Below are 21,721 nucleotides of genomic sequence, written 5' to 3' on the forward strand. Positions count from 1 at the left end.
CAGCAGGTCTCTGTATGCCTTGGGGGGAGCTCCTGCTTCTCTCCACCCACTCTGGGACACAGAGGAGGGAAAAATAAACGCAGGAGGTAAAAGGCGAGAGGAGCTCCGCGGCCTGCGCTGCCGCTCTGAGAGGGAGCCAAACCAAACGCACCGAAAGGAGGAGGAGAAGCGGATCGCCCCCCTCCTCCCTTGCCCACGGTAACACATTGTGCTATTGCTCTTCAATGGACCATTGGTCATATGGGAGGAGAAAGAAAGCGAACAGGACAGACCTCTTAACCTTACTACTACCCCTCCCCCGACGGTTGACCTCATCCATGACAAAAAAAGTGTAGAAAAAGGACAAAAAGAAGGGACGATCAGTGCACCCTTGATAGCAATGGAGAGACGAAAAAGTGGTAAGTGCACAGCTCGGAGGCCAAACCACACAAAACTCAACGCTAACCATTGCTTTTCTATTTATTATTTCTTTAACCAGCTCCTCTGCTTGTCTGTTAAAAAAAGCCAAGTTTTATTTTCCCCAGCCATAGACGGAGCAGTCCGGTCTCTGATCAGCCATCACCCACAACACACTGCAGCAGCTGTGTGTTTATTTTCATGTGTACCGAGGGTTCATAACCTAAGCATTTATGTACGTGTGAGTGTGTGTGTGTGTAACAGAGTCCGCAGCGCTACAGGATGCCCTCCGTTTGAGCGTGTTCCAACCCCCTGCGCACACACACCCCACCACCGACCACAAATTACAAGCCGAATTTGAATTTTGGGAAAGGCCCAAGATTTACAGAAAGTTCCCACAGTAGGGGGATGCCTGATCGCTTCCAGCAGGCTGCACAAAAAAAATACTTTAAGCTTTATGAAACAACAATAATAATATAGAAGCCATGCGAACTGCCTAAAGCAATGATCTGTGATAGTTTCACTGTAACAACCGACAGTTTGGATTCTCTTGATTAAACACCAAAGCGCCGTAGAGGTGCAACTCTTAGCAGATCTTCTGTGTCTTTTTATCGTCTATGTTTTCAGTTTATTGGGAATGAAAACAACAGAGATTGATTGAAATGCATCGTAAATGTCAAATCAGTGAGTCCAACTATATGTGAATTTATGAAATCTCCTGCTGGGACAGTTTTTGCTGCATCACTACACTTATTGACAGTGGCTACAGGGTCTGTGTGTCTGTCCTTAAGCATAAAGCAAGACTTCTGGTTCTGTATTAGATCTACGCTGCAGCAAAACCTGACAAAAACCTGATGTCCACCTCCCTAAGAATCTAACACATTGCAGGGACGCAGACCACAACAACTGTGATTAGTCCAAAATGCATTTCCTTCTTTACGTCTCTCAGTGGCTGAACTACCACCAAAAACTCACCCTCCTTCTTCCTCCAACTCAGCATCTACTCAGACGTATTCTCCCTTTTTTCCTGCGCAGCAGCGACTTCGGTAAAATTAAATGTTGTTCAGAAGTAACTACAACATCGATTCCAGTCACCGTTGTTAGTAATACCCAAATTAATTCAAAACAGTGACACAGAAATCACATTAGTGCCAGGTTTTTGTTGGTGTAATTACATGGACAAACACCAGTGCACAGGAATAAAGGAGTAACTGCTCAAAATGACGTAGGCCGCTTGTGTGGACGATGGTGTAGGTCCTGCATAGATATGACTTGGAATTATAAACTCTATGCAAGTGTTATGTTCACCAGCTTAGTTTACTTGGTTTACTTAGTTTTTTCCACTTCCTTGGCACGATTATTGTCTGTGGCAATCCAGCCAACAGCTCTGGAGAGATTTCAGTTAACTTGAAGTACAATGGTGGCACTGCAGGAAAAGTCAAGAGATTACCAAAAGTCTTGGACAACGCAAAGAACATGAAAATGTATCAATACAGCCTGACTGATCAAAATCTAAATAGCACTGCACATATATTACTTCCTCTTGACTGTATTTCAACAGGGTCTGATCAAACAAACCCACTACAAAGGGAAGCCCATCTACCCAGCCTGCCACACCACGCCACTGAAACATCCCTTTCCTCCTAACCAGCATTGATTTAATGACATTCTGACTCTACAAGCAGAGAATATGTCAGCGTTTAACGCCTGTGTTTAACAGTTTTAGTACAGGCCTTCGACAAGCTCATTAAGTGCGGCCGCGGTGAATGGGCTGAGTATGGTTCCTTTCACAGTCCCAGATAAACCTCAGTGTGCCGGGGACAATGGGGGGATAACCCCGCCGTGGAGGGGCCTTTGTTTTGGGGGACCCCCACCTTGGATGTTCTCAAAGCTGGGGAGGAAGATTGGGGTAATGTTGGGGGTAAGGGGTGGGATGGACCTGCTGCCTGGCTGCTCTGTTCTGGGTGAAGGTGAGGGAGGGGGGGTTGAGAGACATATGGACTTGCTGGGGATAGAGAGACACAGACAAAAGCAGAGATCCACTGGAGTTAATGGAAGACTGACCACATTCATTGTGTTTCTATCATCTTATTTTCGAATTCATACGCATCATTTTGTATCCACACTGACTCAGAGGAGTGTTTAGAATGGAAATAATTTCCGACTGAAGCACATGCACAGTTTGTGGTGGTTCCCCACTCTGGTCCATACAGACGGAGGAACACTGTCTGCCAGGCTGTTAATGATTATTGACAAGTATTAGAAAATCTAAATTTATGACATTTAAAGTGAGTGCTGTGTTGCACTCAACATAATCTTCAACTCAAGTTGCAGTTTGTCCTGTAAAGAGCAACGAAAACGTCATTAAAGCTGTCTGGTCTCCAATTATAAGACTGATGAGAACAGTGTGAATCCATAGATGCCATCTGGGGCCGTCTACCAGCTGAGGCCACCTTAGTGAGGCCATACTGATCTACACAGTTCTCTTGCAGTTTGGAAAAGGTTACCATAACCATATATACAGTAAAGCAGGAACAAGTCACAGCTTTATTTGCTTTTGGCTGAGCTGACCAGTTCTCTCGTCCACAATGTTTCATCGCACCGTTAACCCTGCACATGATAAATAAACCTGAATCTGAGTAGTCTAATGAAAAAAGACATTTCATACCATTAAAACATTTAGATATAATTTACCCTTAAAGACGACAAGATGTGATTTTGACTTGTATGCGTATATTTGTGTGTGTGTATCTGGTAATATCATGCGTGAAGTGGAGAGATCTGGTGTATTCAGCGAAAAATCATCCTGAATGGCACATTTACAGCCCCATTTTTGGATTAAGCATTTCTATCAGGGAAGCTCAGAGCCTGCCTGCGTCAACTGAGTGAGTACAGAACTGCAGAACAACAAACACAAATACGTAGAGGCACGCTCATTGTGATTCCACCCAGGTTGAAGCCAGGGGAATGAAACAGCTTGAGAAACTCCCCGAAGCTGCAGGAGACGAGCGCTGAATGGAGAGATGCGAAGAAATCCACTCTGTCATCTTTTCACCACCAGACAGCGCTGACAGAAAGCCAAGCAATATTTCATAGTGGTTTTCATGCCTATTTAGATTCAACAATCACATCAAACTCTTGAGCTGAGAATCAACCAGCTGGAAGCACAGTTTGAACCGTTAAATACAGTATCAGCTATTTTATGAGGGCTTCAGATATTAATCTGCTGTACACCCAGGAGATAAAAATCCCATAGAGTTTACTCCACGGAGCCATCTATTGCATAAAAATCAGCAGTGTTTCCCTACAAAATTTCATGAGACCCAGGCGTTTAGTTTTTTTTTTGTTGGGCGGTGTTGTTACAGAGCGAGCCGGACCGACGAGCACACAAGTATAAATGGCTCGCACCGTTGTTGGTTACGTGTGTGGGCATTCTTAGGGCAAATGTAAGTAAGATTAAATAAAGTGTCAGCGAACAAAACTAACTTATAGTAAAAAGTTGCCTTTCAATCTTTGCTAGCTAGCGCTTAAGTTAAGCTAGTTCACGTCACGTCTGGAGTCTTTTCCTTCGGGTTTTGACCAACTCTCTTAATATAACTTTAAATCTCCACGGTCTAAAAAAAATCAAGAGCACAAACATCAGGTTTTAAAAAGTGGCAGTAACATAATTTTTTATTTGAGAACAACACAAATAGCTTAACATGCTATGTGAGTTGTCAGTGCCGTTTTCAACCCGCTATGCTGAGTGCAGCACAGCACTCACTTTAAAAGCACAATGTTGTTTGAAACGTGCAGAAATATTTCCGATTCGTTGTGAGACCATGGCGGAGTAAATTAGACCCTGGCGGGCCGCCGTAGTATTTACATTGTATGGGAAAGCCTGAACCAGTGCATGGGCAGCTACAGTATAATTTCAACACACGATCTAGTTTCGGCTTTTAACGTTTCTATGTACTAAATTTCCTTCTTTATAATTGATTGCACCGAAACTTTCATAAATAGAAGTCGCTGCCACTCTGCTGGCTCCATGGAGGTCATAGTTATCCAGCCAGTGTCTCTACCCAGCGTGACCTCGGACACGGTCCTCTGGGGAGGGTGACTTCAGCCCGGTTGACCTCTACCTCCTGGCCTCTCCGTTTTCCACACCGCCTTCTGCTCCCAGACACAGATGAAGCTGATTGCGTTAGTCTAACCGCCTCTGCAGCGCTGGTCCCCCGGGGGGGGGCGCCACTCACAATGACGCGCTTGTGTCTGCACCCAACGGGCTCCCTGTGACAACTAACGCAAGGAAAGCAGAGAGGGAAAGAAACCAAAGTGAGGAGGGCACCTTGGAGGGAGATCAATGGAAGGATGTTGACTCAGGAGAAGCAGATGCCCGGGCCTAATTAATATGGTTATGTCCTCAGCCATGACCTCACACAGGAAGGAGAGGGGACGACCGCACAGGAAGCGGAATCTGATCGAGACGCATTAGGCAAAGATGAGGTCATTACAAGCGGAGCCATATGATCACATATACCTTCAAAAAAACCTAAAAATGCTTCTCTTAATTATTTTATTTTAAGAGAAAGCGTACATCTCATCATTGCGATTTCTCAAATCTACACTGTATGTTCATTAATAGTTAATTCCTAAACATTAAAAACTGCTAGATCTATCTAATAACAGTTGTTTTATTGAAATAAAATAAATATAAGCATTTTTTTTCATCTCAGTTCCATAAATGTGTTTTACACCAAAAAATCCCAGTATTACATCTGTGCTTAACCTAAAATATGTACTGTATACCATGAAGTCGCCCTGGAGTGAAGCTGGATGTTGGATAATTTTTGAGAGGCTATGCCAGCAAACACTGCACCGTTCTGTGTTCTGTGCCACTTCATACTGAATAGGTGCTACCGGGGGGGAGAAGCAGCCTCTTCATCAGATAAAAACCAAAGTCTTCAGGTTCTGTTGCTACTGTATCTCACCATCTGACCATAATCTGCCTGTACCTGAAGGCTGCTGCATCTAGCATTGATAACTGTGCAGGACAAGCGCCTCTGCGTTCTCTGAGAGAGGACATACAGGTGTGTTGTCGCTCTTATCAACAGAAACATGGGCTCCCTCCTGCCTGATGCTGATAGCAATGCACGTGGTCGCGGTTGGATGACAGGCTCTTATCTTAAAAGTGTCAGCTGTCAGAAAAAAAAAAAAACAGCCTCGATTTCAGCTCGACAAAAACATACATTTAGGATTTTAGGTTTTTACATGACAACAGAACCACAGAATGATCAGGCGTGTAAGTTGAATCGATCGGGATCGCTCACCAGACCTAACAGGACACTTCCCTGTTCCTCTGCTCTTTATGTGAACTCCTGCAGTCTGTTAAAACCTTGGTTATTCCTTCTGAACAATCGACCCTCCAACAATGGATCACTAAAACATCCATTAAATCTGCCTTTAACTTGCAGCGCCTCCTGAAGAGACATATGTGTATGTGTGGGCCTTTGTCATGGTAATAAATAAAAAAGAAGCAATATAGTCACCGACAGAACCCCCCACCCAATCTGTCCCACTCTGGGCGGGCAGGAGGGCATTAGCAATCCAATGCAGCACAACGGTGCTCTGCCTTTCACTCTCACCTGCTGGGCTGAGATTTCAGAAGACTCCGGCTGGTTGTAATGGCAATAAAAAAGGTCATTATTTCCTCTCACATGATGGTGTGGAGGAAGGGAAAGGCTCGGGACATGAGATATCTCTTCTAGGGGTCAAGTGAGATGGGTTTTATAGGTTGATGCTGACATTTACAGACTGAAGATGCTGATATTGAACACTTTTAATATTGATCCAGTTTGAAAATCCTCACTGAGCACTTGGACTGGTTTGCAACTAAAGATTATTGTTATTATCAAGTAATTTTCTCAAATATTTGTGAGGAAATAAAAAAAGTAGTCATCAGACGATGCCAGTAAACAATAGGACATCTTTTTTTCTTTTTGGTTTGTGCAAAAACAAGAATACTAAGTGTAAAATATAACACTGAAAATAGTGGAAAACCTATGCAGAGGAGACACCGGCAGGCCATTGGCCTGATGTGTCATAGCCTCAATGACGAATCATTTATCAAAGTCAACTGTTCTTTGATGGAATAAGCTGTTTAATGGTCAACATCTGCATGCATTCAATATTAAAAGGGGAATTGTAATTAAGAAATGAATGTGACTAAAATGGATCGTCATTAACGTTTTTTCTTTTTGTTTGTTTATCTTTCATATCTATTATTCTAAATCTTAATTCTACCCTTCAATCGCCATAGATTTAATAGTTTGCCATAAAGGGTCATTTAATTAGCGTTGAATCTGTAATAATAAAATCAGTTCACACGTATCCCTGACTATGAACGCTCACGGTCAAACCAGTTCCCGGAATGAAATTACACTCAATTTAAATAATTCAAATTAGGGAAATCATAATCTCGGGCAATTACACATCTCTGGGAACGGGGGGAATTAATGAAGCTCCGCCTCGCTGATGCATTCATCACGGAGATTATTTAATATCCCGGACAAGCTCTTCATTACTGGATGGGGGGTCTGTCTAAACTGCGGATAAATATTAGACAGGTAGGTAAGATAGACGGTGAGCATCTTCATCAGACCCAGTGTGTTTTTTATGTGATCAGGATTCAGTTTAAATGGAGGATGAGATGATTGAAATTAGTCTAATAAAGCCGGTCTTTATACAAAGTCTGCCTTGAGCCTTTATCTGGAAAGATACTTATTAAGATAGTAGCTCCTTATCGCACTGGCACATGAACAAATCCCTCTGTGCAGCTGTGTACTCATGTGTGAGTGAGTGAACATGTGACTCTGCATGCGTTCATGGGAGCATATATATATATATATATATGTGACTTATAAAGGTCTAGGTGTGCTTGACAAAGCATCAGCATTTAATTTTTTAGAGTCTTTGGCCGTGAACGTGGCTTTCGGAGGATCTTGATTTAAACCTTTCCTCTTTCAAAGCTGCAGCTAAGAATTAATGAGCTGGCGACAATGAGCATTTGGAGCATAAAGAAGCAGGGAGAGAAGCTGAAAAATGAAAAGAGTGAGAGGGAGGAAAGGGGGGAAAGAAAACAGAGCGAGAAAGAGAAGGAGGTCGGGGATAAACCGGAGGCATTAATAATGAATCGAGACGCAACGACGGTAGCCTTGAATGACTTGTATGCACACAAACATGCACGCACACACACCCACACACTTGCTAATGATTGTGAATGAAACAGGTGCAGGGGAAAATTCAGCCACTAGAGGGCAGCAGAGTGTGTGTGTGCGCAAGGCTCTGCAGTAATGACAGTACGTTAAAAGGTTAAAGGTCAGAACAGCTTGTCATTTCATTTAATGTCATGAGCACAAACACACAGAGCAAGCGGCTTTAAATACCATTCGCACATTTCCAGACTACCACCTTCGCATCGGATTCAGCATATTGTGTCAGACTGCACACACACACACACACACACACACACACACACACACACACACACACACAGTTAGACATACGGTGCTGTCCTCGGTCTGAATGCCTCCCTCTGCCTCCCGCTGCTGGCGCTGCATAATGGATTAACTCTTTGTTACAGGTGTACACAACATGTTTGTGTGTTTACTGCCAACTGGGCCATCCAGCTGGGTGTATGGGGGGAGCAGCAGCTACACTCTACCTTGGCTTACCTAATCCCTCAGATCGAGAACTACTGACCTGTCCTGTCAGTACTTAGCTGTGTTCTAAGCACTTTGATGCAAACACACTTTTTTTTTTATATTGCACCTCTGCTTAATACAGTCAATCCCAACATCTCCTACAACCTCCAGAAAAAGTGCCATGGCTTATACGTGCTTAACCTGGATTCTCTCAAAGAAAACAGGTCTGGATCTCACATGAGTATCTTGGTTAAATAAAGGGTAAATAAAAAATAGGGGTAGAAACAGCACGAGCAAGTTTTTCAGCCTGAGAAATGACTCAAACATCAACCCACTCTTGTGACTAATCTGGATTGAACTCTATTTGCTGCTACTGTGGGTGCTGAAATCCATTCTTCCATCTCTCAACAAAATGCTGCATTTCTCCCTGTACCACTGTTGAAGCTTTTTACTCTGCAAAATGACTCACTGGCATCGCTTGTTATTGAACTGCCCTGTAACTTCATAAAATATCTGGACGAAATGAGTCAAAATGAGGAAAAAGGAAATGAATCCAAAAGTGCAAGACACGCCACAAAACAATGCAAGTGATTGTTTCGGTATTATGTCCCGTAATTTGAAGGAGAAACACGAGGAAGCCTCCGCGTCTCTGGAGACCTGTGTCTCATCTCACTCTGCCCTCGGAGCAGATTGGACTCACACCGAGGGCTGATGCAGTCTGTGAAGGAACTCCACAGAGGGTTGGACCTGCATGTGGGGGGTACCAGCAATTCTGCCTCACAGCCCTTCCTCCAGTTCAGTCAGTCTCTGGGGTGAAGCCCAGCTGAAACTGTGCAGGAATGAGGACAGTAAAACTAATCTATGAACACTCCTTCGCTGCAATATAGGGATATCTTCTAAACATGAATAACTACACAATCCCCTTGTGTAAAAAAAAAAAAAATGTATAAAACATATACGTAAATGAGCACTCTCTCTGTTGCACACAGAGTCAGTTTTGAAGGCGATATTAACGACGCCGCTACTGTTCAGGAAGGTCAAGGGTTAACCCAGATGAGAGTAAGGACGTCTGCTTCATCAGCACCACGGGGACGAAGAGAAGGAGGGAAAGGAGGACAGAGAGGAGAGAGAGAAAGTCATGGAAAGTAGGTCAGCGAGAAAACGTGATTAGCCACTAAACAAACGGCACCAGCAGCAAACTCGTGTCATGTCCGTTGGCGCTGGCCTCGCAGATCTTTCCCTCACGCGATCATCACCGAACTGGATTCAGATCTCCTGAATAACAGCGTGCTGGACGCCTCAGCGGCTCCGAGAGTCACGCTTACACTAAAGATGGGTTGGCAAGCGTGCACTTGCTGGCTGGCTAAGGCGCTCAAACACACACGGACACCTCCCTTCGCTCACTGCCTTACATGGTGTTAGAGCGATCCCTCTTGCCGTTTGCAGCCCTTTGCGTGGGGTTGCTAAGCGCAGCCAATATTTCACAAACACAGCAAAACAGCCACCCTGATATCCTGCTATGCTGCCATCCTGGACAGCAGAGACACAGCCTGCTCCGTCTCCTTCCAGGAATTCACTGGAACTGGCTCGGTTATCATAACACAAACACAGAACAAAAGTAAAGTAAAACTGGAATTATATCTTGGTTTACAGAGATCAATAGGCTGACCGTTTATAATTACATTTTTACCATGAGGGAAAAAATCCCTGAAACAACATTTACACTCTAATTAAACCAAAAATGCAAAGCAAATACTAGATTATAGAATTCTAAATTGTGGAATATAAACTAAATATTGATACATATACATATAATTCACAATAAAGCAACGGGTACAAGACAATTTAAAACATAGATCTGCGCCAAAGAAGACAAGACAAATTTGAATGGATTTGGATACCACTCAGCAGGTGGGAGTGGAGGTGACCGTTTCACATCCTGACCTTTGTGTTTTCGCCAGCCTCTGACTCTGGTGTGCTGCTTCTCGAGGATCTTGAGCCTGCCTGCTGGCCCAGAGAGGGGATGTTGGTCTTGAGGGGTGCTGTAGGCAGAGCTAGAGCTGACGGTCTGCTGGGGTTCTGCGGGATGGGCAGGGCACTGTGCACCGGCTTGGGTTTGGGGAGTCCTGACTTCATCTTTGAGGCCACCAGGATGGCTGGCATCTTCTCCCGGGCCACCTAGAGACTGCGCACTCCCCTCGCTTTCGCAGTGAGAGGGAAATCCTGCGAGTCAGCAAGACTCACTCGGCTGACTTCTGAAGGTTCAACCAGAACTAAGACACACGCATTCAGTTTGCTCCTTATCCGACACTTGATCCAAGTAATGAGCAATTTGTGACAGTCCAGATCTTGGCTGCTCTGTCTGGATCTCAGCAGGGGGGTTGAGCTGAGCTTCTCAACATGCAGCGGAGGGGTTTAAAACCCACCTATCCCACCTGTTTCCTGGTACCAAGCAGTTTTGGCTTGTTATGTCATAGAAAAACAGTCCTTTCTCATTAAAAAAGATGGAAATTCACTCTGCAAAGTCCAAGAATGAAAGTCAAAAATCCCACTTCACACACAGAGGAATCCCCAGTTGCCTGGCGGCAAAGCGAGTGTTCCCTTCCATGTATTTCCAGTGCTGGGTGAGAGTCAGTGGCTAAAGGATCCTATAGGAGGCAGAGCAGTCCTCTCCCACAGAGCCCTGTTAATTACACCATTGCTTCAGGATGACAGGAGGAAAGACCAAGGAGAGGAGAGGAGTGAGCAGAAACTGAGAGATGGAGAGAGAAAAGAAAAGGCGACAGCGACACAGCGACCGTTCGCTTCAGTGACTGCTCAGCCTGTGACTGCGCAGCCTGAAACACACTGCACTCTACTCTGCTGCCTCTCTCCCTCTCTCTCTCTCTCTCTCTCTCTGGTAAGTCGCGGTTAGCAGCAGGTGTGGCTTAGATCAGGACTGACATATGTGGAGAAAGGCTCAACACATTTACTCAGTATGTCCCTCCGGCCTGCCTCTCCTTCTATCTGTTGATGTTTGAATTTTGAATTACCCAATCTGGAAGGGTATTTTGTAATCTAATTTGCCGGTTTTGTGTGGTAGTTTTATTTGTTGCAGAAGGACCGTCCATGGATCCCCTGAGCAATGAGTGTCATTGTCTTAAAAGGAGTCTTCTAGTATCCATGTGGGACACATTAAACAATTTAATCTCCCTGCCAAGTATCAAATCACATTAACCTACTTTAAGACTCATTTTGTTTATTGACACATAGAATTTCAGGCATAATTTCACATCTGTGCAAAGCCTATGGTTGCTGAAATATCTCCACAAATGTTAGATGGACTTCCATTGTGCTTACATTCATGTTCCCCAGAGGAACAATACTGACTCACTCAATACGGAGACCATAGGACTTTTCATATAGCCAGCAACAGGTCACGTTTTTCACTTAATCAAGTAAAATAATTCAACATTAAATGGGTCCAATGCCAAAACACAGATGTATCCTAATGGTTTTGCTGATCCCCTGATGTTTCCTCTAACACCACGATGACATTTGCGTTTGACAATCAGATGGTTTGCCGTGAAATGTGGGACAGACTCTCTGTATCCTTGTCCTCCTCTGACTCCATTAAGCTGCCCCTTTTTTAAATATGAGGGTGGCCAATTAGTGGACTAGTGTCAGATCAGCCTGACTCCCAGCAGGCTTAGCCAAGCTGCCGAGGCGTGGACTCAAATCCTGCTGCTGAACTTAAGGAAGAAAAGAAAAAATTGGAGAGGAGGATTTGCATTTTCTCCCCTTCTCATCCATCACCGGTTAATTTAAGACTTTACATAGAGATTTGTAGTCAGCTAATGCTTTGTTAAGAGTAGACTCCTAAAATAAATTTAAAGAGTTTAGACAGATTTGAACTGGGTGCACAGAGAAAATGATAATCATTTACTTCATTTGAGTGACAGCTGAAAAACATGGACGTAAAAAGTCTGAACAGACGTCTGTTGATGAGGAAATACCTCAAGGAATAATATAACTTTGTGCATTTATCATCTTTACTGGCAATCCACCCACTAGCCGTCATTGTATTTCACTCAAAATTACCCAAAACACTATATTTTGCACGGTGTCTGTGACCACAGTGTATCAAATAGAAAAACAAACCAAATCTAGTCCATCAACAATCCAACTCAAACCTCGACCCACATCGCAGTTAGAACCCACTGTCCTAACAAGTCATTTACTCTGAAATGCCTGTTCACTGGAAAGAGAGACACAGCTGTAGCTGCTTACAACAAATTATCCGGACCAAATCAGAAATCATCAGCATAAGAGACAGAAGAAAGTGTAAGCCACTAAACGCAGTGTGACTCGTCGGTATTTCATCTTAACAGTAGGACGTACGATAGCACGAGACACACACACACACACACAGATATGCACACATACTCCTGAAAAAGACTTTATGAGAGCAAGATTTAATCCAACAGAGGACGTGTTTAGTATGTTAATCTTAATCCTGTTACAATAATCCAAAATTATGCAAATACTAATATCTGATTATGATTTAGTGATTAAGTAATTTGGGGAGTGTGTGTGTGTGTGTTCAGAGGGACAAGTGGGGTTGCAAGTCCAAATATGAGCGTATGTCCACTTAATATTTGCATGAATACAGCAATAATTTTTATTTTTTTGGTCTTAAATGTTTCTAAATGGCTTCACTGGGTTTCATACATTTGTATATTGGTCCTCCACTGAGCATGCCTTTCAGTTTATCAGCCCACGCTGGATGCATTATAGACAAAACTACGTATTACTGACCAACCCAACATGCCCATCATCAAGTGGACTAAATGTTTTGGTTTGAACACTTTAGCCTGATACAATTCTACTTCTGTGTTAAGGTACAAACACTCTAAACCGACGTCAAAGAACGAAGGCCGACTGTGACACTGTCAAAGAGAGCAAGACATCTAGACTAAGAGACCTCTTCCATGGATCCCATGGACCAAGGGGTCTAGACCAAAAAGTTGCACTTGAACACACTACAAACACTACAGCCAGTTGCCTACGCAAAGCATAATAACTCTTCATACCAGAAGGTAGCAATTTAGTTCATCATTGAAAATGGGCAAACTGTAATACTAGAATACCTAATTCTAGGCGTGTTTCAAATGTTAGAGAAAAAAAAAAAAAAACCTCTACACACTATTGGATAGACCTACAACCAATCAGAGCTTCGACTCCTTAGCACTCCTTTGATACTTATGACCATGTCGCAGTTACTCTTCTGTCCATCACCGCATAGAGGCTGCTGAAACAATCTGATTGTCCCAGGAGAGCTTTGCTGAGACACAACTGGTTCCCAATGGAGCGACTCCAAATCAACTTTCTTCCACAATAACTTTGTAGGCATGGGGAATTTAGGCAGGCCTCCAGGGTATGGAAGAACTACAACATGGCTTCTCTCTTGCTGATCACTTGGTCTACAATTTCTTCAGTCTAGACCCACTCTACTATTGAGCCACCGACTGGTGGAAATCTGGGGTTTCAGACTCTCACCCGCAGCCCAACACCGGCAAACATCTGACCAATACAGCAGCTTGGTGGGTCAAGGCCTTGAAATGCTTCTTACTCAGGTCAGTTTGCATGGGTTTCAGTTTATTTGTCCACACTGGATGCATCGACAGCACTTTTTTTATTGATCTGCCCAACAAAATGCTTTATCCAGTGGACCGCATGTTTTCTTTTGAACATTTTAGCCTGATTTAATTCTGTGTGGTAAAATGCTGCACACTGCACTTTGAAACAATTGGGCAAATGCACAGAAAAAGCTGAGACCAGGTGCATGATTCACCTCATGATTATCAAGATAACCCACCCAGTCAACTGCAGACCATGTTGTAAGTGGTGATGATTAAAAAGCCGGGAGGCCACTCTGATTCAAAACACACCAGAATTCTTTGAAACATATAGGAAAAGACATTAACTCCACCCGACTTGCCTCACATGTCTCATTTGGGAAATGGAAAAAAAAGCATGCGTAGCATAACAAGGGAAACATGAATTATTTTCCAACTATCCACTGTGATGCTAAACATGTCCCGGCCCCTCGTAGATCACAACGCAGCACTTCAGAGAGTTGGAAAAACAATGTCATATGTGATTTATTGTGGAAGCTTTGAAGATACCTGATGACAGTCCAGCACAGTCTAATAATAGAGCCGGTTTGGCAGTAAATGGGCAGTATTGACAGTAATAACTAGGACGCCCACTGCCGTGCTCTCCTGTATGTTTATACTGTATTTCTTCTTTGAATAATAAACATTCATGTGGGGTAGCCGGTGGGTGTTTGCTGTGAGGTCTGTTGCTGTGGATAAAGATTAATGTCCACAGAGATTATATAGAATGGACTCCATAGGTGGTGTGCTAAATCATCAATATATGAGAATGCAGCTGTGCTACTATGAATTTACACTGTGGCCAGCCATGTTTTTTTTTTTTTTGCAGTCTTTTTGCTTTTTGCATATTTTTGTTGTCTAGCAGAGGTGACATTGCAATTTGTTTTGCTTGTTCTTTTACTTAAGGAAGGTAACGAGTTGGGCCCTACCACAATTTTCTGATTTAAGATGTTTGTCAGAGCATATCCAGCTCATAGTTATATACTGAATACGTACAGACTATGGAACTGCAATGCTTATTCACAGCCGGTTATTGTTCCTTGTTTACAGTTGTCCACAGTGTGTCTTGTGAGGATAACATACACCGATCAGGCATAACATTATGACCACCTGTCTAATATTGTGTAGGTCTCCCTTGTGCCTCCAAAAGAGTTGTGACTCAACAGAGAATAGACATGGGCCTTCTGAGGGTGTCCTGTGGTGTCTGACAACACAATGTTGTTAGTGGGGGCCTTTGGGTCCTATGGGTTGAGGGGAGTTGCCTCTGTGGATCATCCCACAGATACTTGATCAGTTTGGGATCTAGGGAATTTGAAGGTCAGGTCAACACCTTGTGTTGTCCTTCATATTTTTTTAGTTGTTCCTAAACTGTTTTTGTGTGTGTGTCTGTGTCAGGCTGCATCCTGCTGGGGATGGCTACTGCCATCAAGGAGTGTCATTGCTATGAGGTGGGAGTGTCTGGTCTAGTCTAGGTGGGTGGTAAATGTCATGTAAGTAACCCGTAAGCAGAACATTGCATTGCCACAAGATGGTCAATATTATTTACTTCTCCTCTCAGTGGTTTTAATGTTCTGGCTGATTGGTGTACATATTTTGCTCCGACAATTATGCATCCATCTTATCCTCTTACAACCACAGCATAATTGTATGTGAAAAAGTTTACTGAAGCCTTTTGGCCTACAGGCTATAAATAACCTTGAGATCTGATGGCAAATTGCTGACACATTCATACAGCGCTAGCTGGCAGCTAGGGCTCATGCAGTCATTTATGAACTATTCTACACTTCATGTTTTGGCTTAATAAGCATAAAAGCATGTTTTTCTATTCTCAGGTTCAGAGTTAATCTATAGACTTTGCTCTGATCCGCCTAATGACAGTTTTACCACTCCACCTTCAAATCTATATTCCAGAGCTTTCCTTTACTCGATGGCATAGCTTTTAGGATTGCTGGCCAAATTCTTATATGGCTACGTTACACAAGCTAATGGGCCCACAGTGCAGTTGCAACATTCACATTCACTTTCAGCTTTATTTTTTATGAAACAGCATCTGTAGGTGGCGCTACAGAGACACGATTTTTTATTTATTTTGTTAATATAAATGGCAGTGAAATATAAACATATGTGTGAGTCAGAAAGAAACTAAGGAAAACAAAGCATGATGCAGACTAGAATATAAATCCCCAGATTCAAATTTAACTGGTCAATGTGAGCATGAAATTAAAATGTATGTATTCAAATAGCCTGCTGACAGTCTTCCACCATCCAAACAACTCTCAATATATTTCAATATTTATGCCTCGTAAATTAAATGAATCAGCACACACTTGACACGAAAACACACTGCGCACAATCCCTTTGCTGATTGTTTTCATTAGCCAAGTTAGCAGAGCAGAACAAGTGGGCGCCCGTTGACAAGGGCTGCGCTAACTGGAGCAACGGCCTGACATTTCCACCGTGACAGCAAAGGATCCACAACTTGACCCACAGACACACACACACAAACACAGTTATTTACGATAATGAACAGTGGCACTGCTGTAAGGCCGGATCGCAGGGGAGGAGGGGCCGAGTCCGTGAAGCCCAGCAGAGCTCTGGCATGGCTCAAGTGATGGTGCTTAAACACAACACACAGTGTCAGGCCAAACACGCACACACAAAAACAACAAACCGTACACACACTACTGTACACATTTCACACAAATTGGCTCGAGAGGATGAGCCGGACCAGCCTGGAGGAGGAGGAGGAGGAGGAGGAGGAAGTCCTGTTTGCTTATTAAACATGAAATGTGACTGAAATAGACGACTAGAAAATACAATAAAGAGAATCAACTGACAGGAGAGAGAGGAAAGAGGAGAGTGAGTACGTCAGTTTGAATCCTGCTGAGTGTGTTTGTGCCCTTGCCCTGCTCCAGCTGTGGCACGTGTGTGCGTGTGTCCATGTGTGGTGTGTGTATGTGTGATCTAAATGGGCCAGTGGGTGGCAGAAGGGGGAGCGGGGGTGGGGGTCCTGTCACTTTCCTGTCACATGTCACCTGCACCGGTCTGAGCTGAGTTCTGCGTGTTAACGTCTTAACCCACTGGAGAACTGCGTTTAAAATCCATCCAAATGTCTGTCAGATTTTTTCTTGGATGGTCAGAGTTTTTAATTTCTCCTTTTTAGAAATGTTCCCAAAAGAAGGGAAAACTAGGACACTACAGTTAAATATTATCCCTTTTCTTTGACAGCTGTTAATTTAGAAAAAGCCAGGGATATTGTGCGGTGTCCACCCATTAGATGATCAGTTTCCCCTGATTTATTCTTTGACAAGAGAATGAATTCATCAACAAATTACGCTTGTTTTGTAGTGAACTTTCAGAGTGTGACTCGCTGGCCGTCTTTTCATGCACACTAGCACTTCACTAATAATCAGAATAAAAATGTCCCATGTAACCACGACAGTCAGAACAGACTGACCCGATCGGAAGGAATCTTGAGCGAGGCCGAGAGGGGTGGTCAGCACATGTTAGCCCCACGTGGAGTAAACATCAGCTGGCATGAGATGTTTCAAAGAGGGACAGAAACATGGAGGTAGCGGGATGTTCAAACTGTTCCTGAAGGCTCCATGCTTCACTTTCCCCATGTCCATCCATAGCTGCTGATTGTTTGGGGCATGTAAGCACAAGTATCCTATGAGATTATTTCATTTAGCGTCCATGTAGACAGTTGAGTTAGAACCTCCAATCAGGATTGAAGAAGTGTTGTCCCAATGGCTTTAACATCAAGACTGATTAAGGCCAATTTCTGACTAATATCAATGACAACTGATTCTAAAAATTAAGCATATCAGCATTTTTAAAGGAAAAAAAATACCAAATGCGTCCAGATCATTTTACACACATACACGAATGTGAGGATCATCACTTAAATAATCTATCGCTGACACCGAAGAGATAAGACCATTAGCTTGATGGATATAACCTAATACACTGAGCTAACTTTAACCCTAAAAACAAGACTTCTATCAAAACTAATAACTGGTCCTCCCAAAAGTGGAAGCAGAAGAACAAACACACACACATCCAGATCTCTACTTTAACCCCCATAAAAACAGCATAGGTTGGGTAACACGTAGCGAAGACACAAGAGCAAACTCATAAGACACTCGTGCAGTAAATGCACACTCAGACACACACACACAGCCAGACACACACACACACAGACGGAGGGTAAAAGCAGGACAGAGGAGACAGCAGCACCCAAACAACAGTCTCCCTGCAGTAAACTGGGGTGACAGATAAGGAAACCAGGGAGCGGTCATCACGGTCACAGCTCCGAGGTTTGTGTGTGTGTGCGTGTGTCGGGGTGTGTGTGTGTGGACATAACCATGTGATCTGAAGCCCTACTTTATATAGAGCATGAACAAAAAGTGCACGAATGTAGCCATCCTTCTCCTCGCTTACTTCTTAATCTAGACTGCATAATTAACCATCACTAATCAGGCCTTTATACCTCATTAAACGCCTATTAGCTAAAGGTGAAATTACACCACAACGCATTACACGGGACATGTTTTTTTTTACCATGGAAATTAATTACACAAGAGTTACTCTAAGATAGGAATCCTCAATTTTGACGTGACCATTTTCAAACATTAACTACTGCTTTAGTCCCTCTTACTCAACAAAGGAGATGGTGGTAAATATTGTATGAATTGATGAGGGTGAAGAAAAGGACAACTAATGTCTGAGAGCATAAATTAGAGCCTCGAAGCTTGCCGATGTAAGAAAATGTTCCAAATGATATATTTAATGCTTGCGAGTCAATATTAGCGGATGTGACCTCTTTTTTTTTTTATGGGTCCAGTGTTCGGAAAAAGTCCCGCTGAGAAGACCTAAATATCTCAAACACCAGCCCCCCGCACAAGCATTTACATGGCACCCAGCTACATTAGACCGGGTTCCTTGGTGGTATAATCAATATCGGTGACATTAAAAAAATCACACCACGTAAAAGGGATGCAATAAAGCAGCTGGTATAATGCTTGCCCCAGGCTTAAATAGCAATTACCCCCCAACTGCTATTACAAAAAAACACTTAGAGCGTTTTTTTTTTCCCCTCAGTGATGAAAGGAAGCACAAAAGGGAGACAGATGACGGCAGATACGGGTTTGAGAAACAGAGAAGAGAGGAAGTGAACAGAAATAGAGATAAAAAAAAAAGCTTAAAGCAGAAGGCAGGGCAGGGAAATGGATGATAGATGGAAAGTCTATTCTGTACCTGTCCCAGTTTGATAAATTACTACAAGACTGAAAGGTCAGAGAAAGGATATTGGATATCAAATACGTAAAATTGGATTTTCTTCAGAGGTACCCACACGATGATAGGTTAGATTTAGGAAACAAAGTCATGACATTGCCTGCTGGAAACATGGACACCAGTAATCCACAAATAATCAGAATAACCCTCTTTAATCAACAGGAAATATTAGCTGCTAATAATAATATAACACTTGATATGATGGTTTCTCCCTGGTTGGAGTAAATAAAATAACAAATTCAATACAATTTGGGAGAAAATCTATTTCTTCTGTTAGATATCTGGCAAATATGATGCACCACAGAAGACATACACCAATCAGGCATAACATTATAACCACCTGCCCAATATTGTGTAGGTCTCCCTTGTACAGTCCAAAACAGTTGTGATGCATCAGAGAATGGACATGGGCCTTCTGAGGGTGTCCTGTGGTGTCTGGTAACAGAATGTTGTTAGTGGGGGCCTTTGGGTCCCATGGGTTGAGGGGAGGGGCCTCTGTGGATCATCCCACAGATACTTGATCAGTTTGGGATCTAGGCAATTTCGAGGCCAGGTCAACACCTTGTGTGTTTTTGTGTGTGTGCCTGAGTCAGGCTGCATCCTGGAGTGCCATTGCTATGGAGTGGGGGTGCCTGGTCTGGTCTAGGTGGGTGGTACATGTCTGAGTAACATCCACATGAATGCCAGGTCCAAAAGTGTCCCAGCAGAACATTAAAGTGTCAGTGTTATTTACTTCTCCTGTCCGTTGGTTTAATGTTGTGGCTGATTCTGGCAGGTGGAAATATTATCCATGTAAACGTTGCTAATAAATGACACCAACTAGGAAACCTTGCAAACCTTTGTTCAGTGATCACTTCCAACTTTATCCTGGAAGGCAAACCACACTCTCCCCCTAAGTTCTGTGAGGGAAAGATGGAGAGATGTATACAACAAAATGGCTCTGATTGGTTGTACGACTATCAACTCCATGTAGACGAGTTATTTTCTCTCTATCAGCTGAAATACTCCTCATAAGTAAATGCAAATGCAGTGTCACCAGACTCATATTCTGATAAGAATTGGGTCTAGCTACTCCAAAATGTGTATCTCTTTATCTTCAAAATGCTACTTGCCTCTAGTGATGCAAGGATAGACTTGGATACTATCGCGCACCCAGAAATCATCCATCTGCCTGTCAGCACAGAGTCACCTGATCTGACTATCTGGAGAACCTCCACCATTTACTAAAGTGTTTTTGCAAAACATCATGATGTCACACTGAAGCTGACTTAATTTTATCCAATTAGATATTTGTAAGAAATTCCATAATTACCGAATGAATTGTGGCTAAAAACACATTTTGCGTGATCGCCAAAACCTAATCAGTTCATCCTCGAGTCCAAGTGAACATTTGAGCCTAATCTGAAACTCCCTTGAGGCGTATCGGAGACATTGCATTAACGAGAATGGGATGGACAACGTGAAAACATAATGTCTCCCACCGCAGCTGTCAAGAGTTGAAGAGGCATTAAATCATTCAATGTGGCTTCATCATGACTATAATCAGACTAAACAGGTTTTGTTTGGTTAATCTGGCATTAAACAGAGACAGGATGTTGATTAGGTCACCGGCACAATGTAGTTACTTGTTTCAAAAGCCCTCTTTTACTCTGACATATTTCTCCCTCAGCTGTGTATCCACATGAGAATACACAGCTCATTATCAAGTCCTTATATCCATAACCAGTGAAACTTTCTAGAGCACATTTACACAACTAATGGCTCATTAGTGCAGCGGTTTGGATGCAGCAACGCAGAATTCAAAGCAAAAATAACACAGCAGATGACCATTTTCCCCAAATCAAGCTCCCAGACCTATTAAACTAGCACACTGCCTAACTGTCTATACAGTATATTCAACAGAGCATTATGAAATGTTTGTTGATGCATGCGATGGAATAAAGTATTTGAACTGCCAGATAAAATAAATAAAAACGTACCGTTTAAACTGACAGACACATTTCAACAAATGTCCTCAACCTTTATTTCCCTTCAACAAACATTTAGAGAGAGGCTGCAGCAACTAAAGGAAACTTTGAGGCTGTCAGACCAAAAGCTTGAGCTAAAGAGAGCAGAGATCGTGAATTCAAACAGTGTATCAGGGATGGACAGAAGCAGGAGTACAAGAATCTGGTGAACAACTTCGTCTCATGGTGCGGAGCGAATCACCTTCAGATCAATACAGCTAAAGGGGAGATGGTAGTGGATTTCCGGAGGTCCAGGCCCCACCTGCAGCCTGTAAGCATCAAGGTGGAGTGTGTAGAGATGGTTCAGACTTATAAGTACCTGGGTCTACAGCTGGATCACAAACTGGACTGGTCGGCTAACATAGACTCAGTATCCAAAAAAGGTCAGAGCCATCTCAGACTATATCAGCTGGAAGCTGCTGGACATGTTCTACCAGACTACCGTTACCAGTGCCCTCTTCTACGCTGTGGTGTGCTGGGAAGGTAGCACTAAGAAGAAGGACCACCAATGTCCTCCACCCTCTACACGACACCATAGTCAGGCAGAGGAGCTCGTTCAGTGACAGGCTGCTGTCTCCGTCCTGCTCCACGGACAGGTTGAGGAGGTCGTTTGTCCATCAGGCTATGAGACTATACCACAAAACAGCTGGACTGTGGTACTTGCTGCTACTGTATATTTTTC

General features: G+C 43.2%; 1 protein-coding gene across 1 annotated transcript in view; it reads right to left on the reverse strand.

Moving 5' to 3' along the window:
• nav2a (neuron navigator 2a) overlaps positions 1 to 10,269 on the reverse strand; it is a 95,521-nt gene extending 85,252 nt beyond the window's left edge. The window contains exon 1 of the mRNA XM_084541374.1: positions 10,023 to 10,269. Within this exon, the coding sequence (XP_084397500.1) occupies positions 10,023 to 10,241 (219 nt within the window). The 5' untranslated portion in view covers positions 10,242 to 10,269. The remainder of the gene's footprint in view (positions 1 to 10,022) is intronic.
• Between the last annotated feature and the right edge of the window lie 11,452 nt (positions 10,270 to 21,721).

The sequence above is a fragment of the Chelon labrosus genome (assembly GCF_963514085.1).
Source record: "Chelon labrosus genome assembly, chromosome: 3".
Taxonomy (NCBI): Eukaryota; Metazoa; Chordata; class Actinopteri; order Mugiliformes; family Mugilidae; genus Chelon; species Chelon labrosus.